Consider the following 27,223-nt stretch of genomic DNA (forward strand, 5'->3'; position numbering starts at 1 on the left):
GAGGGAACGAGGCCCGCCTGGTCTAAGGAAGAGAAGGACTAGGGGGGGATAGGAAGCCGCCTTCCAATATTGGAGGGACCTGCTCTCCAAAAGAAGGGGGTGGAAGCTTCTCAAGGAGAGATTCCAACCTGGATCTCGGGAGGATTTCCTGACCGAAGGATGAATCCGTGGAAGGGCTTCCCTGCCGACGTTGTGGGCGCTTTGTCACTGGAGGCTTTCAAGAAACGACCGGGCAGCCATTTGCTTGGAATGGTCTATCCGGTCTCCTGCTTGAGCAGGGGGTTGGGCTAGAAGACCTCCAAGGTCCCCCAACTCGGTTCTTCGAAACCAGGGATCGTCGGAATAAAGACGATAAACCTCAACCGGACGGCCCCTTTGTGTGTGGTTGCTGTTCTCCTATCCTACTGAAGTCTCAAGAGGCTTCCCCAAAAGATTCGGTGCTACTTCTGACCCATGAAAAGTAGCCCCTTGCCCTCCGGTCAGCCTCAGGGTTACACATCAAGGGTTTTTGTATCCTAGTCTCCCAAGTCATCCTCCAACTGGCTTAGTATATGCAAACATACGATTAAAATCATGCCAACGACATACAGGTAGTCCTTAACTTACAACAGTCCATTGAGCAACTGTTCCGAGTTACAATGGCACTGAAAAAAGTGACTTATGGGGGCTTGAGGGGGCTTTGAAGGAACAGAAGAGTTCTGTGGGACCCAGAAGTGGGCGTTGGGAAGGGGAACGAAGCCTGTACGGTCTCTGGGCCCTAAAAACTTTCCCTCTGGAAAGCTGCAAGCCACGACCGTCCAACCCTTAGCTACAGAGAAAGTGGATCTCTCTCTCCAGCTTCCTAGAGACGTCAATCCCGTTAGCAAAACATTTTCGGTAATAATTGATATCACAGCCGTTCTCAATCTGTGGTCCAGGAACCCTTGTGTTGGGGGGGGGGGATGATGTCGCCACAAAGGCTTGAAAAAATGTTATTTAAATCTGGAGTTAAGTCTTGGGGATCCATGGCCACCAATGGTATTTAAAGGAGAGGCTGAGCATCGCTCACCTATAGGTAACTCACCCCTACAGACCAACATGAAGAAAAAAAATTCCATGGGCAATGATTGACATGTTTTAAAATCTATGGCATTAAAATCATAACTGGCTTTGGGAAATAATAAATAATAATAAACAGCCCCGTGACATGCAGGAACATAACGAAACACATCTTGAAAGCCTCGTGCATATGTTGACACGTTTAACCACACACACACACACACACACACACACATATATAAAATGCATGGAATAACCAAAATCGGATGATGGCCTTTATTTTCAGTGCTTCCATAAAATAAATATGTCATATCTCAAACAGCGAGAAAAATCAGGCATGAAAAGCATGTAACCAAAAAAAAGAAAGAAAAATGGCTCACAACCACGTTGAATCCTCTGAATAGTTTAAGAAACGAAGCCTTATTTACAAGGTAATCGACTATTAAACAAAATTTACACACTATTTAAAACCAACGTCTGAGGGAAGGAACGGCCGACTACAGACGACCACCCGGACCCCTGACCCCCTTTCTAGCTTAGTGTCAAGAACGCCGTTTCTCGCCTCATTCTATACAAAAGTCGTTTTGCCCTCCCATTATTAGTATTATTATTTTTCTAGGTTCATAAATAACAACACAAGGGTGTGTGTTTCCATCTCTCTCCTTCTTCTCTAGTGTTAGAAAGAGCGTGTCTCTGCAGAACTCAAAAGGTCTTCAAGTAACATTTCAAGAAGTAAACATGTGCAAACTAAAAACCTTTGTCAGAATGAATATATTCATTCATATTATATATATATATATATATATATATATATATATATATTATAATATTATTTATATACATAAAAATAATATTATAATATATAAATCATCCAAGCAGTAAAGTCTGAAAAGGAAAAAAATTGGGTTGAAGGCAGCAGAAATTCTTTAGCGTGCTTTCCTGGGGGGAGGGAAGAGACATTTTAAAACACATCATCCTCCAAGCTTCCTGCATCGTTTATTCCCAGTTGTGAAAAGGATTGGTTTGGTTGTTGTTGTTGTTTTTAAAGGTGAAAGCACACACAGGTTTAAAGGTTTCAACTCAAAGGTTTAATATTTCAGGATGAAAGGAGAGGGGAAGGGAAAAAAAAAAACCCCAAACAACGCCCCCCCCCCCACCAAAGCCCTGAGCTTTCAAACCAAACACAAGATTTGTTTTGAAAACTTGCCTGTCGCAGGGGAAAATTGGTTGGCTTTTTTCTATATGTCGTCTCATCGCATTTCCTCCCCTCCCAAATTAAAAAGAGCTCCCGTGGAAAACTTAAAAAGGGGGGGGGGAGAAAGAAGGGGGGAAAAAGGGAGCGCACTCCCTCGTAAGAGCATGCTGTTCATCCAGCAAAGGACAGACAGACAGGCGGACAGACAGGACAACGTAGCAGGGCAGGGTTGTTAAACGTGATTGTTTCTTAAAAAAAGCATCGGAATTATCGGTGAATAACTGAGTGCGCCATCTGACGGAGAGGAAACGGGCTCCGAGTGAAAAACGTTCCGCTACTCCTAGGGGGGTCTGTCCAGCGAAGGAAGGAAAACAGACGGGCCAAGGAGGAGAGGAGGATACGAATTGGAAAATCCACCTGTTTTTCTTTCTGCCATGTCAAGTTTCAAGCGAGCTCCATCCAAGCCGGTAGCACCTCTCGGTTTCTTCATGATTGTGTTTTGACCGAAAGTTCGCAAGCCGTCACAATTTTTTCATGTTATTTTTGCATATGTCCTCTGTCTCCGTTTATTTATTTGTTTTATTTAAAAAAGAGAGCATTTTTGCCATCTCTCAGTGCCTTATGATCAAGAAATGGATACTGTAGGTAAACTGAGCTGAGGGGCGGGGGGGGGGCGTGGTAGCCTGGCCTCCCTTCCCCCCCCCTCCCCTCCCTCCAGAAACGAGAGCCTGGCTTCACATTGGCAGTAAAATGCAGTCGGGGCGAGGATCCTTTTAAGGAATCCAGAAGCTGCTGGGGGTTTTCTTTCTCCTCCTAAACTGCAGCTTTGCCAACTTGGAGGCGGCGTCCTGGTTTTTTTGTCTTCCTTTTTGCAGGAGTGTTGAATCGGAAAGAAGGGAGGGGAAGACAGGGGTCCCAACTGGTGCCAACGAAGAGCTTCAAGTTTAAAAGAAAAAGGAGAGAGAGTCGTGAATCCCCCGCTTTGGGTCTGGTCTCTCGTGAAAGGCCGCAAGGAGCCAGGGACGGCTGCGGCAGCCACTTAAGCGTCCACACGCTGCCTTCGGTCCCGCCGGCCCCCCGCCCTGTCATTTGCGGTTCGGGGTCTTCTTTGGCACGGCAGGGCGCTTCGATTGCCACAAGTGGTTATGGATCGTCAGCGCGTCGACGCTGACCGACATGGTTTTGGCCGGGATCAGGTTAAACTGCTTCCTGTCCGAGCTGTACTTGTACAGCTTGTCGATCATTTTCTTGGCGATGCTCTTTGGGCCCGTTCCAGTCAGCTTGTAGATTTCTTCAGTGTCAGGATAGTAGCAGTAAAGGGCCCTGAACTGGCAGCCGGCGTCGCGGAATAAGATGATGTAGTGGTTGGCTTCGCTCTTCTCGAGCTCCTGCAGGCAGAGGAGGCGGCATTTGAGGGGCAGGAAAAGCGAAGGGCCCAAGGAACCGGGGGCGGGGGGGATCCTTTGGGCTGGGTCAGTAACAAAGAGGGCAAACCCTACTGCCTTCTGCCACTGATGAGGTTACCTAGTTGGGTCATGAGAGGTCTGCAAGAAAACCACTGAGCTCAGAGAGCGTCAAGGACCCCACGGTCTTTCTCCTCCTCCACGTCGCAAAGCCCACTCCCTTCTAGCACTGATGAGGCTGCCCACTTGGGTAGTGAAACGCCCGCAAGCAAGCAAGCGGGAGGAGCCCCAAGGACTACGCAGTCCAATACTAAGGGGTACAGCCCTTCTCTGCTCTTGGCGTTCAGGTCAGCCTGCAGAGCTGCTCAGAGGGGGGCCGGGGGCTTCAAGCTAAGCTTCCCAAGGGCAGCCCCGCCCTTGGACCACTGTCACCTGGGCAGGCGCCACTTCGGTGTTTAGCTCTGATGTGCTGAATTCATCACAACTGGAAAGGCTGCCCAAATATTGCACTAAACCAGGGTCCCTATTGTTTAGGTTCAGGCACCCTGGTCTGGCCTTTTGTCCCGAAGAAAACGGGAGCCCGTCCATCTCCGTTAACAGGTGGCCCACTGTTTCCAAACCTCCCCCGAGAAAGACTCACCTCCAAGATGGAGTTCTTATGCGGCTCATTCACTTTCCCAGCCAGGCAGCAGTGGGAGATGGCGTTGTGGATGATGGGCTTGTTGGACTTGCTGCTGGGCTCCTTAAAGAGCTTCGGGCCTGCAAAGAAAGAGCCCCCAAAGCCCTCAGGCTCAGACCCCCCCGTTTCGCGGGGCTGTGTGGCCTTCTCTGAGCGGTTTCCAGTCAGCCTAACCGTCTGGCTCCTCATTTTACCCACCTCAGAAGGATGGAAGACGGAGCCAAACTTGAGCCAGTCAGGATCGAACGGCTGAACTGCAGGCAGCAAAATTCACCTGCAGCGCTGCCTTCTAGCCCTCGCGCCACACCGGGGCTCGGGGTCGGAGGGTTTTGTGAGCAGGTGAAGCATTCCTGGCATCGAACCCACCCTTCCATAGCTCCACCCACTCGCCCACACTTCCCTTGGGATTCCAAAGAGGGGCCCCACGTGAAATCTCCCGCTCCGCAACGGCCTTTCCCTCGGGGGGGGGGGAGGATCAAACGGGGAGGCTCCCTCCTCCCCTCCTCACCGGTATATTCGGCCACGGAGGCAATGGAAGAGGCGGTCGAGGTGTTCTCCCAATCTCGCTCCATGTTTCGGCTTGCGTTCCTGCTCAAGACGGGCAAGGATTCCATGGACTCCACTCTGCCAGAGGAAACACAACCCACCCCCCGCGTCTTTTCAATAAAGCGGGATAATCTGTAGCTCACCAATGAAAGAAAGGAGGCCCCCGGTGCGCTCTGAACTTGGCCGTTTTCTTGGAAGACACTTCATGACCCAACTAGGTAGCAACATCAGTGTTACTTAGCTGGATAACAAACCGTCTGCGAGGAAACAACCAAGCTCAGAGCTACTGGATATAAACTGGGAGCAAATCACACTCGCTAGCACTGATGATGTTACCTAGCTGGGTAATGAAAGGTCTGGAAGAAAACAAGCAAGGTCTGAGAGCAGCATGGAACCCGCCCAACCTCCCCTCTATTTTCACATGGATCATCTCCAGGCGAGGAAAGAGAGAAACTTGACCGGTGCAAACACCCCCAGCCCGACCTCCTCCAAGGTAAATTGGCAGGTGGTTCGTTCATTTCCTGGGGGTTGTTTTTCAAGTGTACTTCTAGAACAAGATGCAGTTCCAGGCGAAACACCCTGACCGACCGGCTGAAATTCTTGCTTCCTAGTCAAATAAGGCAGGGAGGAAACCCCCCCCTTTCGTTCTCCCTACAGGTGCTCTTACCTTTGGGAAGGTGTTCCTCCCGAATGGATGCTCTCCGGCTCGGTTGTTGTGGCAGAGGCCAAGGACAAACTCGATCCCGACTGGGCGCTGCTCAGGTTATCAGCTGACCAAAAGGAGAAAGGCGAGAGACAAAGTCAACACACGGAAACCATTCGGGGCTTCACCCCCTCAGCTCAGAAGCCCCAAAGCGGGGCGTGTGCCTTACGGGTAGAGGAGCACTTGGTCCCCGAATCGCTGTAGGATTCCTCCCGGTGGACCGATTTGGGCCGCGGCTTCTTCGCTTTGGGTCTGGGTTTGCCCAAGCCCTGCTCCTCCAAAATCTGCTGCTGCTTTCGCCGTAAATACTCCTGTTTGATGAGCTCCCGGCGGGCTTTCTCCTCCTCCTTCCGCACACGGTCTTCTTCAGCTTTTCGCCTGCAAAAGTTGAGGGTGGATTCCAGACTCTCAAAGGAAATCAGCCCCTACACCTTCCCCCTTCCTCAAGGGGGGGGGGGGGAATAATGGTATTTACCGAGCTTCGTCCCTCTTTTGTTCAACTTCTGCCTCCAGCTGCTGTTTTCGAAGCCGGGTCTCTTCGGCCTTGCGCTGCTGTTTTAAGAGAAAAGCGGCCCGCTTCTTTGCCAGCTCATCTTCAGCTTTCTGTTCGTCCTAGGGGGGGGGGAAAGGGGGGAAGAATGTTCAAATATTGCTTGGATCAATTCGGAGAAAACACACCGACGGTGACTTTCCTAACTGTACAATTGTCATTTCATCGGTTTACAATAAAGTGCAGTAGCAAGCTGGCAGTTCTCCCCAAATCCTGATATTCCTTTTGGAATCTATTCTGTTACTCTCAGGACCTGAGAGTTCTTAAACTAAACATTACGGCATTTTTTCTTTGGTCTTTTGACAACCAGAGGTTCAACTACGGCGATCTCTCCTGCACCTGGAAATTCCTAATTTTTCAACTTTGATCTCTGTTGAGGAAAAAAAACAACCACCCCAGGATACACACAGGTGTCTACATGTACACAATAAACCAACTAGAGCCCCCCCGATCACATCGACACCTTAGTAAAGTGCCTTCCCCATTTCCCTTTAACTAACTGCACCCAAAATGAGAGTCCCTCTCAAAAGCTTTGGAAGAGCCTTCAACTTCCAAGGTTCTCTGCCATGACAATGTTGGCTGGGAAATTGCAAGAACTGAAATCCAGATTTAGAGAACGCTCCAATTTCTGTCCCAAAGGTGCCTTTTTCTTCCCCCCCAAGAGGCAAAATGGACTTTCTTGTTTTCCTTTCAAGAACGTTTCGCTTCTCATCCGAGAAGCTTCTTCAGCTCTTACGGTTTTCAGAAAGAGAAACCAGTTCAGGCCGTGCTCAAGTTAACCCCATTTTCCTTTTAAAGGCCTCCTCCTCCTCCTCCTCCTCCTAATGGAAACACTTTGGACTGCAATGTTACGCAGACACACACTAGGCAAAAACTGGCCACTGACACCCTTGGGTGACCGATTGTTGTCAAATGTGGGTTGACAGAAAGTGACAACTTCACTCAGAAACCACTTCCCCAAACACAAATGGGCAGGTTGCAACTTCGCTCCCAAAACATCCCCCCCCACCCAAAAAAAACCAAACGGGCCAATGAAGCCATGATGCCATTATATCACAATCGTTTCCTCCTTGCGCTCTTGCCTCCAAATACGAGACAGGACAGGACCCAGAATGATCCCAAGTAGGGTTTTTGACCTTGGTTGTTGCCCTTACCTTGAAGAAGAACCCGACGCCCGACTTCTGGTCCATTTCACTGATTGAGTCTGAAGGGTTTCCCTGGCTTTCCACTTCTTCTTCGGGGGCTTTTAAATCCGAGAGGTCCACTTCGATGAGGCTGCCTTTGCTCTTGGACGGCTCTTCCAGCGAGACGTTCTCCTTGGAGACGTCCAAGCAAGCGAGGAGGCGGAAGTCCTCCACGTTGCTGTTCTCGTCTCTGAGGGCTTCCGAGAGGATGTTTGTGTCCCTGGAAGAGGACAAAACAAACGCCCCCCTCTGATTATCGTCGCACAGCCGGTAACTCTCGAAGGAAAGCTTCTCCTGCGGAGGAGTGCTACCTGGGCCCAGGTGGTTTTCAAGAGCCATTTCGACTGGCACCTTGGGCACATGGCTGGGTGGGAATTGTCTCAAGTGGGGCAAGGTGTCAACACTGGGCGTTGGGGTCTTGATGCGAGGCGTGGTATGGGGACGGTCCTTGGCCACTTTCAGTTCAGAGGGCCTCCCCGCACGGGGACTCCGGCCTTGACCCAGCCGGGGTGGTTTGCGGAGGCTGTTGGTGCCGGGCGGGGAGAGGGGCTCCACAAAGTGGACGGGGGCTTTGATCTTTGGGTCCTGGGAGCCCCCTCGGGGGGCGGAGAGGGCGGGGGCCTTCATGAGAAGCTCCTGCTGCTGCGAGATCTTCAGGATGGCCTGCTGGAGGGTGCTGATGGTCTCGTTCAGCTTTTCGATGGAGAGGTCGCACTCGTTGAGGTCGGCGGACTCGATGGTCTCCTCCAGGAGGGCCGCCGAGACCATCTTGCTCTTCTCGATCTCGTGGGCGGTGGGCTCTCTGGAGATGCTCTCCTCCACGAAGCCCACCATTTCCTGGACCTTCGCCCTGGGGGTGTCCTCCTCGCCCACCCCCACCTCCTCTTTGGCGAGGAAGGCCTCCATTTTGGGGTTCAAAGCGTCCTCCTCCAGGACTTCGCCGTTGTGCCCGGAGAACTCTTTGGCGAAGTCTTCCGGCTTCAGGGGCGGCGAGACCTCCGTCCCTTTCCCTTTCTTCACCACGTGCAGGAAGGCCGCCTTGCCGAGCTTCAGCCTCTGCCGGGCGGAAAGGGCCTCCACCTTCTTCTTCTGGGCCTCGATGGCCCTCCGCTTCTCCTCCAACTGCATGTGGAGCTGCACCAGCTCGGACGCCAAGAGGTGGACGTTGTCTCTGCTCTGCCTGGTGGGGCTCTGCTCCCTCCTGTGCTTCCAGGTGGTGAGCGGAGCCGGGCAGCACTCCGACCCGTCGGGGGTGGTCTTCTGTGAGCTGCTCGTGCTGGATTTGGTTTCGTAACTGTTCAGCCGCTGGAGCTTCCTCTCCGCAAAGCTGGTCATGCGGGCGCTGCCGCTGGCCATGGAGACGCTGCTCACCTGGGAGATGGTGCTCAGGCACGGGCTGGACCGCCCGCTGGCGTCATCTTTGTCTTCGTGTTCCTTGACCTTCATGTCTTCCTGAAGCTTGGCAGATTCTTCCTCCCCGATGTACTTGGCGATCAGAGGGTGCTCCTCGGCCGCCAGGTCCCGGTCGGCTTCCTCCATGTCCAGGATGGACGAGTCCGAGTCCTGCCTGACCATGGTCCACGAGGTCTCTGCCCGGTGGGAATTGGGGCTTTTCAGGTAACCGAGGCTGGTGCTGCTGCTGCTGGACCCGGCGGCCTCCTCCGCTTTGTGGGCATGCAGGAAGAAGCCCGCGGAGGGCCGCTCTTGAGAGGAGAGCTCCACGCTGCTGCTGGCTTGGGGGCAAAAGGGTTCCGCCTGGGCGTCCAAGTGATGGACGAGGGGCTCTGCCAAACTGGGACCAGCAATCACCGTTAGTTCAGAACTCGAACCCAGGTTAAAAGTCCTATTAAGGCTGTGGTCGCCGTGGCTACCATTGGTTTTCTTACGGGACGAAGCCGGGTGCCCCTCGCTCCCCCGCTTGGGCCCGTAACCTCTGGCTTTCCCTTCCCCGCATTCGTCCTCCTTATTGGTGACCTGCTTCTCCTTGGCCGGCCGTAGAACGGCAGGCAGGAGCGGTTCCAGGAAAAAGCTCTCCGGCTTATTTTCCGTAGCCTCGCTTGGGGATTTCGGCGTCCAGGCGGTGCCGGCAAAGCCGGGCGAACGAGCCGGCGGGGCGTACTGAAGTTCCAGGCTGCTGTGGTTCGGGGTGGCACCGGGGTGAATGATGGCGATCAGTTCTTCCTCGTCGTCTTCCATCTCCACGTTGTTTAGCGAGCTTTTCCCGCTGCTCTTCACGGGGGCGGAGGGGAGAGGCTGCTTCGGGGTGATGTTGACGATGTTGGACGCCAGGCTGTCTTTGCTGATGGACCTGGCCAGGCTGATGCTATCGCCGGAGCTGGGGTCTGCGTCGCTGCTCACCGCCTGGTGAAGACCAAACGGTGCCGGTTGTGAAAGGGGCCTAAAAGAGACAACCGTTTTATTTATTTTAGCTTACAATATTGGAAGAGACTGTTTTATCAAACAGAGCACAAATTAAAGGGAAAAGAACACTGTGTCAGAGTTGACCAAGTCTGGGCTAATCAAAATATACTTTTAGTGTCTAAAAAAAAATCTTACAGATAAGATAGCCACTGGAGTTTGCTGCCTTTAACAAGCAGCGCTTGGGGATTTGAAATCTGTCACTGATTATTTGGCTCAACTTCAATGCAGGCTGTCCTATTTTAGATGGGCCTGATCCACAAACCAGCTGGCAGGGGTTACCTTTGCTTCTTCTCCGGCCACGCAAGGATCGAATCCCGAGGCTGCCCGTCTGCCCGAGTCAAGGAATTAGACCGATGCTGTTGGTCTAAAATAAAAAAAGGACCAAGAGATCACGCAATGTTTTAACAAACACGCTTGCTGATATTTAAATCCTTTTAAAAAACAACAACCCTATTTCTTCTATTTATATGGCGGCCTGCTAAGTACACAACCCAGGACAGACTGAATGAATTAGTAAACCTCAAATTAGGTCCAGGTAAAAATAACACAGTCAACTAATAATAGATGCACCGAAAGGATGTCAAGCAAAACTTCACCCGACAGGATGGTTCCACTTCCTGACCAGTACCGGGGTCAGGGCGGGTCTGGGGAGGGGGGGAGCTAGACCTTTTAATGCCTTTTGAGAGGTATTAGAAGCTCCCAGTAAGGGAACTGGGGCAGCTGGAAAAAGCAAAGGTGTTATAAGGGCACATTATGCCAATCACCCTTATTAAGCAGGATGACTTGCACGGCACCTGACCTCTTAAATGTCAATTCCCCCAGGGATTAGACCCAGCTGTCCCCCTTTTTTTAAGGCCTTAGGGACATAATTTGTCCCTGGACCGGGGTGGGGGGTGTCAGGAGCCCATTCAGCGGTTGCCTCTAAGTTCTGGTGAATTTGTTTTCCCCCCAAATTGCAGTTGAAATAAGTGTTGCTGTTTTCTTGTTTCTTACGCTCTTTTTCATTGTTTTTGAGCCTCCCAGAATCATGAAATTGAGATGGATGGGAGGAAGGGAGGAGAATTCTATAATTGTGAGGTGCCCTGGAAAAGGAAGGAAGGAAGGAAGGAAGGAAGGAAGGAAGGAAGGAAGGAAGGAAGGAAGGAAGGAAGGAAGGAAGGAAGGAAGGAAGGAAGGAAGGAAGGAAGGAAGGAAGGACCAGCCTCCGGGCAGTATAGACGCCCCTTCAGCAGCCATGAGAGCTTCACACATCAACTCTCTCTCTCCGCCCACCTCGAAAGTTGCTCCTACATGAATCCCAAGGACGGGAATTGGGCAATTACCTGCAGTGTCTTCTCCCTGGACCGTCTTCTGTTGCTTCTGCCTTAAAGGCAGCAAGGGGTGCGACGGGCTGAAGGCAGGACCTCCTTTGCCACTGTTGGGAAACACACCAGAGCAGGTGTCTTATAAGAGGCTTTCTTTTCGAACAGAATGGGCAAGGAAGCCCCTATCGGTCGACCCCTCCCAAGCCTTCCTCCCTAAAGGCCAACCACAGCAAAAGAAAAAATAAAAACCAAGTCAGCTAAAAAATCACACTCGAGACAGCCGCAAACCGAAGAGCTGCTTGTGGAGGGGACAAGGCATGCGGTCTTAAAAGGGAGCATTCTTTTTTTTTCTTTTAAATAATTACAGAAGAGCGAAGAGGAACCTAGGCCTCCAGGGTTCTTTCTTCAAAATTAATTACCATTAAACTCGGCCAGGGAGGGTGAAGCGACTGAGACAGGAAAAAAAAACAGGCCAGCGAGGTCACCGCACAAAGCAGTTCAAACGTGGGACGAGATGATCCCAGAGGAAAGGAGGGCAACCCGAAAGCCCAGATGATTTGGGTCCAGATGCAATGAACACGTCCGGGGCTGAAACGGGGAGCTTCTCCAAACGCCCCCTTGCCTGCTTCGTGTCCTTGTGGCTCGGTTAACCTCGGGCTGGTCTCTGCGAAGGGTTTCCGGCTCTAATGAAATTTGCCTCTTGGCTTCTACGCTGTTCGGAAGAGGCCCTTGGAGACCAGGGTTTCCTTTCCTGATTTGTACGGGAGGAGGGAGGGGACAAACCGCAGCCAAGGAAGCTGGGGTGCTTCTCCCGGTCTTGGTGGGACAGGAGGAGGAGCAGAGCCTCCGCTGAAGTCTGCCACTCCGGTCGGAACCGACGGGACCTGTTTGGCTCCCTTCGGAGCTTCCAAGTCCTCCAAGTATTTCAGGGCATTGGCCTTACCTGCCGCCAGCCTCCTGTGAGAGCTGGCCCGCAAGCTGCGTGTCGGCGGCACTGGAGACCGCCGGACTCGGCATGAAACTCCGCTTTGTGGCATTGGAGATGGGGACCGACGGGCGGCTGCTCTTCTGATGCAGGAGGGCTTTAGCTGGAACACAGCGGCGTTGGGTTTAACTGGAGCTCCAACATCCCACCCCCACCCCACCCCCCAAAAAAGAGACACCGGAAGAATCTGCTAAGTGTTAAAAGGTTTAATTTCACAACATATAGGCCGACTAGCTGGATACCTGCGCTTCGCTACGAAACTATGTGGCCGGGCTTAGTTTCTGGGGAGGGAAAGAAAGAAAGAAAAATTCCTGTCAGGGTGTGAGAGAGTGGAGGGCTGTTTGGAAACTGGAGCAGTCTGAGCTGTGTGAGCAAGGAGACAGCAAGGAACCTGGGCGTGGTTGGACTCAACTGTTCTGTACTAAAGCTGCTGGGTGCTCTGAAAGGGAACCTCCTCTCCTCTGCTTGCGTTTTGCGTTTGGAAGGGATCTCTTTTTTTCAGGTGGGGAGAGAAAGTCGAAGTCCTTAGCCTCAGAGCATGTTAACAACAACAACAACAACAACAGTTATAATGATAATATGGGAAATACTCTAAATGCTCTGATGGCCATTTCGAAAAACAATCCTTTCTTAGTGAGCCCCTAGAAGCCAAGAGGAGCCAATGGGCCAAATTTTTGTTCTCTTCAGTTCGGTTCTGGGTAGCTTAACTGAGGGAGGGAGGGAGAGAGAGAGAGAGAGAGAAAAGAAAGAACAATGGGGGGGGGTTTGGCCCAAAGTCCCTCTTCTTTAGCCATTTGCTGCATCTTGACAAAAAAAGACCAATTTGCCATTTTGAAAATGAAGAAGACTTAGAATATCCCCCAGGGTAAAGACAGGGAAATCAATTCCACTGTAAAATTTCTTTGCTACCCTTGACGAATCCTCCCAGCCCAAATGACTCACCGTCTTTGACTTCTTGGGGGTCCCTGGGGCGCACAAAATCCGGCTTGACGTTCTCAAACCACCAGAATAATTCGGCAATGAAAACCATTATGTTGGGCTAGGGAAAAGAAGAGGAGGAAAAAAGGAGTATAAACCAGATCGCCTGCACGTTATTGAAAAGTCTGTTCAGCGCCTTCCCTCTCTCTTACCTTTAGAACTAAAGGGGCATACAACATATCTTCCAAAGTGAGGTAAAAACATTTGTTCAGGTACTCGTTGGCAAATTCTCGAAGCAACTGAATGTTATAGATGCTGTCTGCAATCGATGTCACCTCTTTCAAACAAATTTCTAGGAATTGGAAGGAAGAAACAAGAGAATCACCCCCAAAATAGCCTCTCAGTTTCCGTGGCTCCAGACAGAGGACATCAGCAGCAACCTGACACCGTTTGAAGGCTGCAATTTTAAGGTTTCCCAGCCAACAGGAAGTAAAGAAATTCAAAGACTTGAAATGCTGAGCACATCCAGAAAATGCCATATTATGTTGGGGGGGTGGGGGGGGTGAGGGAGGGTCTTTGAAAATTTGCCCTGGCCAACTCACTGTAGGACACCTTGCCACTGGATAATTTTACACAAATATCAAAGAAATGTAGAAAGGAATCATTAAAGAAAGGAGGCAAAAAGGGGGGAGGGGACGGGATGAAATATCAATGACAAAAATGAAAGTGTTTTTAAAAATTTGTTTTAAATCTTTAAATCAAATTGTTAAATTGTTCCACAGCGAGTTGGCCGTGACACAGACTCCAGAGGATGATTAGGACTGCAGAAAAAACAGTTACTACCAACCTGCCTTCCATGGAGGACCTGTATCCTGCACGAGACAAAAAAGAGGGCTGTGGAAATATCTACAGATCCCTCACATCCTGGACATAAACTGTTTCAACTCCTTCCCTCAAAACGACGCTATAGGGCTGCACTGCACACCAGAACAACTAGACACAAGGGGAGTTTTTTCCCAAACGCCATCACTCTGCTCAACAAAGAATTCCCCCAACACTGTCCAACTATTTACAAAGTCTACGCTACTATTACTATTAATCTTCTCATCACTTCTTCTCACCCATCCCCTCCCACTTGGGACTGTATGACTGTAACTTTAGTTGCTTGTATCCTAACGACTTATATTGGCTGTTTCCTAGTGTGATTTGATTCCTTATTGTACCCTAGGACTATTATTAAGTGTTGTACCTGATGATTCTTGACTCTTGACGAATGCATCTTTTCTTTTATGGACACTGGGAGCATTTGCACCAAGACAAATTGTTTGTGTGCCCAATCACACTTGGCCAATAAAGAATTATTCTATTCTATTCTACTCTATTCTAATTTTGCAAAAATCTGATCTGAGCAAAAATGAAGCAATTTGTTCTGTTGCTTTCAGCCAGAGAAAGATGTTTTAACATGAGCTAAATATCTCTCATTGAATACAGATTAACAGAGTTGGAAAGGACCTTGTAGGTCATCTAGCAATTAAGAGTACTAACCCCAAGCAGGTATCACTCCCTTAGAATATGACATAGTTATAAAGAACACCACAATTAATCAAACGTCACAGTCAGCTGCCACCTTAGGTTTGCTTGTGCTTCGCTGCAGTGTGGTGACAAACAGTCGTGAATTGTGGGGAGATGGAAGGAAGGAGTGAATGCTTGGGGAAATGAAAATAAGTGCAGTGTCTCCTTGAGAGGCTGCCTCAAGGTCAACCAGCTGGAAGGAGGAGGGAGCTACATACCAAAGGATGCTTGGATTGAACTTTATGAAAACATTGTGCCTGAAACTGGTTATTCCGGCGTAGGGCAATGAGAGACAGTTAAGGAAGAGTCTGACAGTCCCCGATCACTTTGGCATCTCCTAACATTTGATTCAGGCAGGATTTGAGTTTCTTTTAAACTCTGTTATCGACGTACCATCAAGCTTCATTTGTTCAGGGCAATAATAATGGATGACAGCCAACAAAGCGGCTCCATCACTACAATCCTTCATCAGGTCCTCAAGTAATGGGAAAAAGGGCAGCTGTCGGCTCGAGAGATGATCTCGGCGGTAACGTACCTGAGAAAGGAAAAGGCAAAACCTGTGAGATTTTCCATTCTTTCTTTCATTCATTCGGAGCTCGTTTTTTTTCCAACCCCACAACCCTCGAGGTCGGTTGCGATTGGCCCAAAGGCTGGACCCAGCGAGATTCCAAGGCTGGGTTAGAACTCATTTTTCCCAAGGCCCTGTTCAAATATTTCTGCCCTGATTAAAACCAGAAGCTGTCTATTTTACAAATCCTTTTGTTGGTTTTGTGAATACTTGCTTGCTAATTTTGGAATCGTCTTTCTAAAGGCAGACCCTGCATGAAAGCTAATATTCTTAAGAATACTATTCTTTCTAAGAAACACACCAGGGGAAAAAAATAGAAACTTCAGAACAGGCAAAAGTTTGTAATTATCTAATTAGTATTTTCATTACAATGGTATGTCTCTTTTTCCACCCACTACCAACACATACTTGATTTAACTATTAATCTGATCAACAACTTACTTCACTTGTAAGTTGCCTCTGACAAAATAATTAAGGCGACTATTTCCAGCACTTTCATTAAGCATACAAAGCATTTTCATAGATTCTTCGCACATTATTGAAACATATAAATATATTAATTTAAATATTTAAATTAAACTTCAAAGGACACTATACAATATTGCAAAAAAAGATGCAACTGAAAACTCCACCAGTTTAGCAGAAAAAGCACAGTAAGTTAAACAAAAGGCAAACTTCATAATATTATATTGAGCCCTTACAGCCTTTTAACTGACACTTACTAGAGCTATACCACTTTTCTCGAGAATAACGCGAAACGTAAAACACAAACCTGCTATTCAGCTAAGTAAGGCCATGTCTCCATATGAAATATTTGAGGAAAGCGAAGGCTGAGAAACTATTTTTCCAAATTGATCTTGCCTGCTGGGAAGCTCTGAGCAGAAGGGAAAATGCAACGTTGCAGAATCGGTATCGAATTTGAAAATTAGTATCAGCTAGGCAAGAGGTTAAAAGGCTGTGCCAAAATCTTGAAATAAAAAGAAAGGACTGAGAAATACAACCTGATCCATGGGGCGAAGGTCCCCTAGGAAGATTTGAACTGTGATACTTTCGAAAAGGCTTTTCATTCAGCCTGAGGCTTTCCACAAATTGTTGTGTAATGTGAATCATACTGTACCATGGAGCGTAAGTCACTAGATGTATCATGCGCTTAGCAAGGCATGCACAGGATCGGTCCCAAGCAAATTATCGTCATCATTGCAAGCTAAAAGATGGCAACCAGAAATCACATATATAATTTCAATTTAATCATCTTCTTTTAACGACCCCATAATCCCTTGCAGGGTGGAGCCTGGGCAACTGAATGGAGCTAGCAGGGTGTTTACTGGCCGGATACCTTTCCTGTCGCCAATGTGGAGTTTTGTTCAGCAGATATATTCTCATTGGGCCCAGAGAGAGAAATATCTGCATCTACCTAGGATCGAACTCACAGCCTCCTGATTGTGAGGCAAGAGCTCTATCTCTAGGCCACCGCACCATTCATATAATTTCAGTGTAATGTTACATTAAACCTTGAGCGTGATTATTTCCCACAGTAAGGTGAACTGGTGGGTTTAAAGTCCTCACTCTAGCCCCCTTCTGCCTTCACAAGCTGAAGCAGCAAAAAGGGAGTTAAGATTTGTTCAAATTGCAGGGCCTTCGGTTGAATCCTGAACTCGTGACTTCATTTGGAGAAGTCTAAACTGCATTTAATTTTAAGGATCATAATGAACCGGAAGGACTTTTGCACGGGGTGGCCATCTTTTTGTATGCGACCTAATATCGTTTGGGAGGGGCAGAATTGGCTGATCTCTGCGTGAAGTCTCCTCTCACAAAAGGATCGGATCAATGGGCCATTGGAGCGGAACTTACACTGCATGGTGTTGCTGTGCTAAATAAACTTTTAAAGTTTATTTTAAGTGTTAAGCGTTTACAAGTGGCCTCAGGCCGGCAGTAACTTTTCCAAAAATTCAACTGCCACTTGCTATTCTTAATTAGAATCGGATGCCTGGTGCCAGAGTCGGTCCAAGTCAACATTTATGAAACCCTAAGCACTCTGTCACTAAGGCTGCTCAGGAACAGGGTGTTTTGTGCCGATGTGCCACAGGGGAGCTGGAATTCTACCTTCCGGTTAATTGAGCGAGTGGTGGGCTCAACGAGGACCAGGGAGGGACCGAAACAGCCCCAGTGTCTATCTGCAAACACTGATGGAGCACAAGAAAAAGGCAACTCTAACTAGGGTCAAGGTGAGCATCTGTCGTAATAAAACACCAAAGAGTTGCTTTTGGGTGCAAGATCTGTACATTTAGATCTTAGATCTATCAATCAGAATAGAGCTGGAAGGGACCTTAGAGGTCATCTAATCCAACCCCCTGGTTCAAGCAGAAGACCCTATACCATTTCAGACAGGTGGCTGTCCCGTCTCTTCTTAAAAACCTCCAATGTTGGAGCATCCATAAGTTCTGAAGGCAACTTCCGTTCCGCTGATAAATTGTTCTCACGGTCAGGAAATTTCTTTGGAGAACAGCTTGGCTCCCCCGTTCTTTGGGGCAGGCCCTGAGACACTGGAAGACTGCGCTCACGTCAACCCCCGTCCTTCTTTTCGTTAGACTAGACAGACCCAGTTTTTAGCCTCCAGGTTCTTAATCCTCTTAGTTGCTCTTTTTTGCATTTTTTTCCGAAGTCTCCACATCTTTTTTAGAATGTGGTGACCAAACCGGGATGCAGTATTCCAGGTGTGCTCTTCCTAAGGATTTATAAAGTGGTGCTAATACTTCGCATGATTTGATTTTGATTTAGTGGACCGAGATGGTAACGTGAAAGAGTTTAGAGTGGGCGGGGAGGGACTTTTACTACAAATACGTTTTCCAAAACAAGCTATGGAAATCCAAACATACTGACCAATTCCCTCCTTTTCAGGGAAGGAAGCCCAAATGGCTTTAAACTGACCAGCTCCACCTTAAATGCTTGCAAGGAAGGAATCTTTTGAAATTGAACGGACCGTCTAGGGTTTCCTTGCCCTTTCTTCTTCCTAGAGTTTCGGCATCGGCAACCATGAAATCTGCCTAGTGATGGATGCTACAAGTTACAGTACGTAGAATCATGAAATGAAATCTAAACTTGGTTAAAAAAAGGACGCCCGGAGCCGAGAAAACATTGCGAACAGTGGAAGGCGGCGCTTTGAATGGAAGCAAATCAAAAGACCGATGGAAAAGCCAATGGTTTTGGTGGATAACAACTCTTCATACAGAATTAATTGACTTACAGGCACTAATTTCCAATACCACTTGGAAGGAGACTGCTCGGGAAGCAGGGGGTGGAAAGGTGGGAAGAGGACAGGATCATCATCAGAGCATGTTACAAGCAAACTTTACGTGAGCCTCACCCGGGCCGCCCTTTCATATCGCGAACCCTTTTGACACAGGAAAGGGTGTTTTTTTTTTAAAAAAAAGACTCAAGAAGCACCACTTCTTTTGAGGATTTGCATGCATTAGGAGCTCATTTGAAAGTCTTTGACTGTGCCATATGAAAGTTCGACAGCAGCCTTTTCCACACCCAGTTAAGAATATCTCTCGGCAGGATTTGGAAATGCCCGCCCACCGTTGCGGCAAGTGTGCTTCGTGCTTCTCAAATAGTCTAATGCTGGAAGTGCAATGGCACACGTTAGTTTTAATGTCTGGTACTTCAAAGGAACAAAAGAAGGGAAGGACTGAACACATGCAGCGCTAATTCTTCTGAAGACTTCTGCAGATCAGGGGTTCTCCATCTTTTCTTCACCCCAGGCCCCCTTCAAATACCTTTTGTGGCCACCGACCCTCCCAAGACTTAACTCAAGGTTTAAATCATAATATTTCTTCAAGCCTTTGCAGGGTCCCTGTGACATCGTGCCCCCCCCCCCACCCCCCCAGGTATCCGTGAACCACAGGCTGAGTAACTACTGCTACAGATACGGTCAATTTTGTTAGCGCTTGTGAAGACCCAAACAGCTTCAAATCAAGGTCTGTTGCAAATGTAAACCTACAAGGTTTTCTCAGCAGATGTTAAAATCTCCCACTCACCTCTGTCTCAAGACAACATCCCACCCCCACCCCCGCCACAAGGTGAAATATCAAAGCTCAAGCAAGACACAATTTTAACAGGTATTGTTTAAAAAAAAATCTGGAAAAGATGACAACTATAAAGTAAATACTGTATAAAATAAAATGTGGGATGCAAAGTAAACTTTTAGAAGTGGACTGTCATAGCAGCCGCCAAATTCCATTCATTTTGAAACCTTGGCACCTCAGCAGATGGCGACTGAAACCTCTAAAGTATTCAAATCACTCCATATACATAGAAAGAGAGAGAGAGAGAGAGAAGGAAGGAAGGAAGAGAAGGAAGAAAGGAAGAAGGGGAAGGAAGGAAGAAGAAAAAGGAAAAAGATTAAGGAGAGAGAGGAGGAGGGAGGAAGACAGGAAGTGAGGAAAGCACCAGAGAGGGAGGGAGGGAGGGAGGAGGATCTGAAACACCGAACAATTTTGTAGAAGAAATGCAAGACAGGATCGCAAATTCTACTGATATAAGAGCAAAAGCAGATAGGAAAACAGTGAGGTTTGCTTCCAAGTCACAGCCACATGAATCAATTAAACGACCCGTTTCATCTAATGTGCTTTACCTTCTGATGACCTGGGCTTTCCAGTAATTGCTGTTTTAATTTAATCTCCTTTTCCGTGATCTCTCTCATTTTTAGGTTCACCTAAAAGAACAGAGGGGGGAGGGGAAGGTAACAAGAGCAATGGTATTCCTGTCCCTGAGTTTTATTTTAACTGCCAAAATTCAGGGCTTTGTCCCTTCTCCCAGCCTTCTCAATACTCAAGGGGGTGTTCTGGCTGTCCATAACCCTGGGCTTCACTCCCTTTTTCTTACAATCGAATCCAGATGACAATCAAATCAAAGCAATTAGCAGCTTCAAATTCAAAGCAATATAGATGCTCCAAACACACACACACACACACACACACACTCTTCATATATAGGCACCCTCTCTAAATCATAAATCAGCCTCCAAGCCATAAAAACAAAATTACTCCCAGACCTAAGTAAATGGATTTCCGGTGTTTTATTTCCTACTCGATTTCTAATGCATTTTCGAAATTTAAGTCCGATATTTCTGGTTACATACTTATTTTTTTGAAATCTAAGCATGAGAAGGAGATTTTTACACTCTCCGTTTTTGCACCTTTTAATTCTCCTGCGCTGGCTAATTTTATTCTATAATCTGTTGCTTAGAACCAAGGTGACTTTTCTTACAAAGTTAGCTAGAGTTATATGTTCTAGAAACAGTTTTCTTCCTCTTTGCTTTCATAATATTAGAAGACACAAATTATACCCAGTCACTTGCAGGCTCCCACGCTGGTGTTTGCCGATAACCCGAGTTTCCACATCAAACGGGCTCCCGATTTACCTTGTTGATCCAGAATATCATCGCATCCTCCAGATCGTAGGGCAACTCCTTCGAGGCGCTGAATGTAGAAAAACACTTGACGCTGGCCACGACTTTCTCAATGCTGATCATCTCTACGGTGTAGGCCATCATGAGAGCATCAATCATGGCCATGTGAGGACTCTACAGGACCAAAAAAACAACCCCCACGCTGGGTTCAATCCCTTCCTCAAGACGGCTGAGAAAAGGGGCTGGCCAGTTCAGGACTGGCACCAACTCAACTCCTGGCTTTCTGGAACTCACCATTTTGATTGGCGCAGAGCTAAGATCGGAATCAGACACGGGGTTGTCGTCGCTCTCCATGACGTAAATCCCTTTCCGAGAGAGCGCCTGGATGACTGAGTGGTGTCCCTGGAGCGTGGCCACCTGATCCCCCTTGAGAATGAGGCTGCAGACGCGGTAATACAGCTCGCTGGATAACAGCAGCTTGATGACAGGCGGTTTAATGTGTTCCTGCTCATACTGGTCTATATAAAAAGGATCTTTTAATTCCTCCGGGATGTTGTCTGGAAGGGAAAGACAAGCGAGTCCCAAAAGAGAGAACGGGTGTTGACACCACAAAGCTGAAAGCTGACCAGCAACTTAATGAAAGATGTAGCTGACCAGGCGAGGGGAAAAAATCCTTATTTTAAAAATAAGGACACATTGCTTTCTCAAAGAGGTGGACATATCATTTTGTGGTAAATAATGCTCGGCTAACCACCCACAGTATCTCTATGAATCCGACCCAAAACTCAGGAATGCGACTTCCCATCAAAATGAGTATCCTTCCTCTATATCTACAGCACATCTATCAAGTTGGTCTTAAAAGGATTAGAACTCAAGTGCTCCGATTCCCCAGGGAATAATACCATACAATCATGCAGGGAAAATCTGGTATCACCCTCTACCTCCTGCAGGTCCAGGCAGTGGGAAATCTTGAAACTCCACAGCTTTGATCTAACGGGACCCAATCCAAAGGAGCTGCTTTAGCAAACCAATCAGAAACCCATTTGGATCAAAGGGAAAACCCAGAGAAAATCTGGAAGGGCTGAATGCATAGTTGCTGGGAGTTGGTGATATATAAATGGAAGTAGTAGTAGCAGCAGCAGTAACAGCAGGCTGGAAGGGATAGTGATTAGCAAACAAGGAGAACTCGGGCCCCTCGCGGAGAAAACTGAACATTCCCCAGGAGCCATATAGCATCAAAACAACAGGGAAAAAGCCTGAAGAATTATAAAGTTTAGGTGGATTGACAGAGCCAATTTTCAAGGAATTTATCATTTAAAATCTTTCAGATGGAACATGGCGGGACGGGACGGTTTGATCCAAACGACATCATATTGTTCATAGCAATTCCACGTTTTCTTTTGCAAGAGGACGCAGTTCTCCCGCTTCCAATTCTTTCCCTCAACAACCTGTTGGGTAGGGCTGGGATTTAAACAGAACGATCTAAAAAGTCACTTTCCACCCCCTATTCTCATCCAGCACCTTGAAGCACGCTGGCTCTGTCAAATCAAAACTTCAAAAGCAACTCGCTGGACTACTGCAGTTTGGTTTATGCTCTCAATTAGATATCTGCACAAGCTCAGTCACCTAGCTTGGACGCAGTTTATAATCGGGCCTGAATTTCTACATGGAGACAGGACTGGCGCTCCTGGACACCGCAGCAAGAAATGCAGTCCCCAAGGCCAGGAGGGCCACCACACTGTGAACCCGTTCAACGCCTTCATCCAGATCTGCAGGCTTTCCCACCGCCTTCTCCGGGTTCTGTTTCAGCTTGTTCGCCTTGTTTCATCCCAAAGCAGCTCTGTAAGATCCCTATTCTCTTGTCCCGCCAGCTCTCGTGTGAGTGCAAGACAGGTTTGTATGTCATCACAAAATTACTCTTGGACACACAACTCAAAGGTGATTTACTCTCAGCAGCGCCATTCAAACTTTACAAAGTAGGCGCTGGAGGAAATCTTGAATTTGGGTGAGGCTGTACAGAGATCTACCATAAATAAAGCAAGATTCTTCTGAAGTAGAGTTAAGTCTGAAGCCTTCCAAAGATTTTTAGAAGATTGGAGGTACACAGGGCCGTGGTTTTATACTTTATGAAGAAATCTGTTTCCTGACTCTTACAGAACTTCATCCTGGACGATGTGAGTTAAAAGGAATTAAGTGGTCAATTCTGAATATATTCTAGTTTCTCTAAGAACTTTCCCAAGTTAAGGGGAATGTTAAGAAAATGGGTGGAATCCCCCTTAACCTTTTTGCCATAAACCAGATAAGTACAACAATACAAAACAAAGTTTCTCTTAAAATTTACAACACAATCAAGTCCCATACAAATTTAGATATTTTACCAAGATCTTTTAAAACTGGGCAAAATTTACAGATTTCTCTTTTATTCTTCTCAACTCTCACCAAATCCCTTAGTAAACAATTCAAATTTCAGCTTTCTCCTGGTGCTCACTGGGTCCCAAATAGCAACTCCTTAATTTAAGATATTGGTGGTGGTGGGAGGAGAGATAATAAGCCTTAACGCCAAACTTAAAATCTGATGTTTTTTTTTTACAACTGACTAGTTGCAAACCGACAGAAATGAAACCAAGTATCTCAAATAAACAACGGTACAGCTTCTGTACATTGACAGAAATTATACCAATTATCCTGGGAAGCCTAAGGAAACTTGGCCAATTATTTAGGAAAGAATCTGAAAGAAAATTCCAAAATCCACTCAACTGGGCTCTATAAAATGAAGTTCCTAACAGCCACCTGGAAACCCAACAGATACGTTTATAACTCTGCTATTTATTATTCAGGCTCCCTAGTTCCCATGGAAGAAAAACACAAACACAACCTTTACTAATCAGTGGCTCCAACCTGACACACTACAGTTCTGAAAATCGGATACAAAATATCCCAACAGACAAACCGTCATTAGGGAGGGATACAAGCCTCCATCATTTTAACTGCACTTACGGAGCACGCTATGGTGAACTCGGGTTTTTTTTTTAAACTCCGCGCAGGAAACTTTTGTTTAGCATATTCCTAATCTCAGTCTAACTACTCGCGCACAAGTTTTATAGAACAAAAACGTACTGCACTAGCCGAAAAGAAACAAACGTGCCAGTAGAAATAAACAGCATTTTAGCCCTACTACCAAGCAAGCTAATTTTAGATCAGTTGGCAAATTAAAAGTTCGATTAAGGGCAGCCCTGTAACTCGGAATTACGTATTTCACTCTTAGTTAGAGGCGCCATACTAATAAACAGCTAGAAGTCTTTACTCAAAAGATAGAAAGCAAGACATCAAAGCGGAAGAAAAGAATTTACTGCAATGCAAAACTCAAGTTGGCAAGAGAACCTGGGTGGGGGGGAGAAATTGGAAAGGTCCCAACATGCACTCTCAGGCTCACACAGGAGTTTACCAGCAAGATATTTTCCATCCGTAGCTTCCCTTTATTTTTACACACACCACTTAGGATCCCACACATGAGTGGGCTTCATACCACTTTGTTCTAGAAATGCTGCAGGGTGTTTTTTTTTAAAGGTGACCAACTGACCTGCATACCACAAGATTTTATTTTTTAAAAAAAATTAATTACGAACTCTTGCAAACTAAGCAGCATGCATCTGCTAAAAAGAAGACTTGCAGAGTTAAAGTCCTACAAATGCTGGATTCTCGCAGGCCTTTTTAAGTGATGTGTGGGAGAGCAGAGCTTGGCGATACCAAAAGAAAAAAAAAAACAATGGCACAACGGGGTGTGCTGCACTTAAAACTACCGGCCATTCCCAACAAGAAAAGGGGTGTACACTGAAGTCTGGGCAAAGCATGGAGGGAAAACAGTCCCATGCGTTTGCGGAGGAGGGGTTAGGAGAAGCTGGGGTGGAGAATGGAAAAGGAAAGAGATAAAATAATAATGTTGCAATGGGAATCTTTATTATTATTATTGGTTTTTTACCTATTCCATAAGCTTTCGCGCAAATCCACTGTAGATTAGCAGCTATTTTGGCTCTGGACGAATCGTAGAGTTCTAACGGAACAATCTCAGCGCTGCTATCTGTAAGAGCATCCATTTTTCTTCTGGCGTTATCTCCACCGGCACCAATATCAACATCCACCATCTGCAATAATAACATAACAAAAAAAAACTGGAGAAACAGAGGCTAACCTTTTGAAATGACAGTTCAAAATTCAAGCTGATTGTTGTTGGGCACAGATCTGCTATCATCCCAGAAACCTGGGAGGGTTCCCCCCCCCTTCTTCCCGTTGTAAAGGTTCGGTCATGAATTACAACAAAGCTCGGTTTGAAAACCACCCCGCCCACTGCCTAAAACCTACAGCCCAGGCCTAGTGGGTTCTTCGAAGTTCTGCTAGTCAATCTCACACACACACACACACACACACCCCACCCAAATCATCCTCCACCACCACCACCACCCCAGCTTAACGGAAACAAGATAACTAGCACACCAACTCAGTAAGGATGGTTATTATGTTCACCTTACTTTACAGGATCCTGGCTCATCACTTTGCTTCTGCCCCAAATATTGGCTGTGAGGGGTGAAGCCCACTCGGATAATACGCCCGGGGCCCAAACCCTTGGCCGGAGGGGGAACATCCAACGTCCGATTCCCCCAACGCCCAAATGACTTCAATAAAGGGAAGAGTAGAGCAACCCCCCCCCCCCGCTGGTCCCTTCATCCTTACTCCTAAGAGGGGATCGGCGGCTCCATTGCAAGGAGCGGGTGCTGCGAATATTTTAAGCAAGAAGATAATAAGGCAAAAGAGTAAATCCTCTTACCTTTTCTGCTGGCATCTTTGGGGGGTGATCAAAGGAAAGGGGTCTCGATCCACCTTTCCTGCTAGGAAGCTTGACTGCCCCCCCAAAAATAAACCCAAAGGCAACCAATGAGATCTTGACAAGATCTCCTTGCTTCGCATCCATCACCAGTTCCTTTTTCTTTCTTTCTTTTTTGCAATCTCACTAGCCTCCCCGCCCCCACCCCGCCTTTGCCAAAATCTCTCCCTGCACACCCCGCTTTCCACCTTCAGAAGGATGAATGGTGACTGTGATCACTCCCGTCACAAGCCCTTTTCCACTTGGGAGGAGAGCGGGGGGGGGGGGATCCGGTCTCCTTAAAAGACCTCGGAGTGTGGATCCTCCGGGATCTCTGAGCTGGGCGGAGCAGAGAGCTGGGAGGGCACCAAGGACCCCCCCCCTCAGGTTGAGATACAAATATTCTCCCCATATTCACCCCATCCTTGTCCACGTTAGGGCCTCTTCTCTCCAACTCTTGACACCACGCCTTTCCTTCCCATAATTCCAGCCCCGTTTTTGAAATGTACCCAAATACAAATAAAGGAAGACATCTACCTCGATTTAAATGCAAATAATTTTTAAAAGGACATGTGTCTTATAATGTAATTATATTACATGCCTTTCATTACTGCCTTTTCTTGACTGAAGGGATAATCTTGGATGGAGGCTTCTCCATTGTGCTAACCATTACCCTCCACTACTGCCTAAAGCCTAGCCCAGGCCTAGTGGGTCCTTGGAAGTTGTGCTACACCATTACACACACACACCCACATACACAAATCACACAAACACTACCCCCCACCCCCCAGCTTCCCCTTGTCTTAATACCCAACTAATCAATTCCTGCCTGGTTCCAACAGAGCTTTTTTATTGCTTTGCTTGCTTGGTTTTAACTCCACGCCTTCCAGAGCCTGTTTATTTTTCCCTTTTGTGTGTGTGTGTGTGTGTGTGTGTGTGTGTGTTGCTTGTGGTTTCTTCCTCCCACCCCCTGAGCTCCCAAAGAGGAGAAAGAGGAGGGCTGGGAAGAAAACAAGGCCTCGACCCCAATAGTGAAACTGACTTACAAAGGAGTGAAATTGACATATGAATTGGGAGCATCCAGGCTTGGATCTCCCCCCCACCTTTTGCACCCTCTTAATGCCCCATTAGCCCCTCCCCTCCATACGCACCATAATCACACTCACACCCTTGGCTGTCCCTTTGCACCCCCGTTAGAGACCCCCCCTTTCTTGTGGCCTTAATTAAACCCACCCACCCCTTGCAAAAGCTCAAGACAATAGGAAGGGGCTGCTTACAGTCCATCACCATTTAAAGCCCCTGCATACACCTTTAAAAGGGGGGGATAGGGAGGGGGAGGCAAGGATAAGCCCACTTCGTACACACCCATCAACCCCCACCCCCAGAAAATAAGTCACGATCTCCCACCCCAAAGCCACCCCCAGATCGACATGCCTGTTTGCAGAGGCGCCTGCGAAGAGCCCCCACCCCAATTGCCTTGGATAGGCACTCCCCTCCCCCAATGCTCTCCCCCCACAAGCAGGCCAGGCCGCTCTCGGGGGCTCACCATCGGCGCCCCGCCCTGCCAAGCCCCCTCCCGCTCCCTTCACGGCAGGGGGAGGGGCAGGACTCCCTCTCTCCCGCGCCCCCTCACCTTGCGTCGGCCTTTCCCCCGGCCTCGGCTACTCCATCGCCGCCTCGCAGGCCGCGCCCAGGCCGGAGGGGGCCGCGGCCACCCCAGAGGGACGCGGAGAAGGGCGGGCGAACGAGCGGGGCGGGCACGAGGGCGCGGGCACGGCGGGGACGGGAGGGCGGGCGCGCTCACAGCGGCTGGGGGGAAAAATGAAAGGGAGACGGGGAGGAATGAAGCAGTGCGCATGCGCGGTCTTTCTCCCGTGAAGGGGCGGGGC

General features: G+C 48.0%; 1 protein-coding gene across 4 annotated transcripts; it reads right to left on the reverse strand.

Annotated features, from left to right (window-relative positions):
* Nucleotides 1-1,300: 1,300 nt before the first annotated feature.
* On the reverse strand, nucleotides 1,301-27,134 carry CAMSAP1 (calmodulin regulated spectrin associated protein 1). Of its 4 annotated transcripts, none has more exons than XM_087914436.1 (19): nucleotides 26,968-27,134; nucleotides 24,456-24,618; nucleotides 20,771-21,033; nucleotides 20,489-20,650; nucleotides 19,700-19,780; nucleotides 18,311-18,343; nucleotides 14,892-15,033; nucleotides 13,139-13,278; nucleotides 12,951-13,047; nucleotides 11,967-12,111; nucleotides 11,042-11,133; nucleotides 9,999-10,083; nucleotides 7,269-9,696; nucleotides 6,040-6,176; nucleotides 5,734-5,942; nucleotides 5,529-5,631; nucleotides 4,824-4,939; nucleotides 4,277-4,395; nucleotides 1,301-3,621 (listed from the first exon to the last, which is right to left on the reverse strand). In XM_087914436.1, exons 2-19 carry the CDS (start codon nucleotides 24,616-24,618, stop codon nucleotides 3,319-3,321), a joined length of 4,818 nt encoding a protein of 1,605 aa, XP_087770562.1. In that variant the 5' UTR covers nucleotides 26,968-27,134; the 3' UTR covers nucleotides 1,301-3,318. The 4 variants fall into 4 exon arrangements, with proteins under 4 accessions (XP_087770562.1, XP_087770563.1, XP_026568096.1 ...); XM_087914437.1 differs by lacking the exon at nucleotides 26,968-27,134 and adding an exon at nucleotides 25,299-25,469; XM_026712311.2 differs by lacking the exon at nucleotides 18,311-18,343.
* Between the last annotated feature and the right edge of the window lie 89 nt (nucleotides 27,135-27,223).

Source organism: Pseudonaja textilis, chromosome 17 (genome assembly GCF_049901715.1).
Source record: "Pseudonaja textilis isolate UNSWEBS1 chromosome 17, rPseTex1.2, whole genome shotgun sequence".
Lineage (NCBI taxonomy): Eukaryota > Metazoa > Chordata > Lepidosauria > Squamata > Elapidae > Pseudonaja > Pseudonaja textilis.

Excerpts from the sequence above, each read along its gene's own strand:
- CAMSAP1 (XM_087914437.1), bottom strand. The coding sequence starts at position 25,442 with ATGGATGCGAAGCAAGGAGATCTTGTCAAGATCTCATTGGTTGCCTTT. Across the intron at positions 18,344-19,699 it reads AAAGCCCAGGTCATCAGAAG|TCTCCTTCCAAGTGGTATTG; the intron begins GTAAAGCACATT and ends CTTCCCGAGCAG. Across the intron at positions 13,279-14,891 it reads TGAACAAATGAAGCTTGATG|AAATTTGTTTGAAAGAGGTG; the intron begins GTACGTCGATAA and ends TCCAATTCCTAG.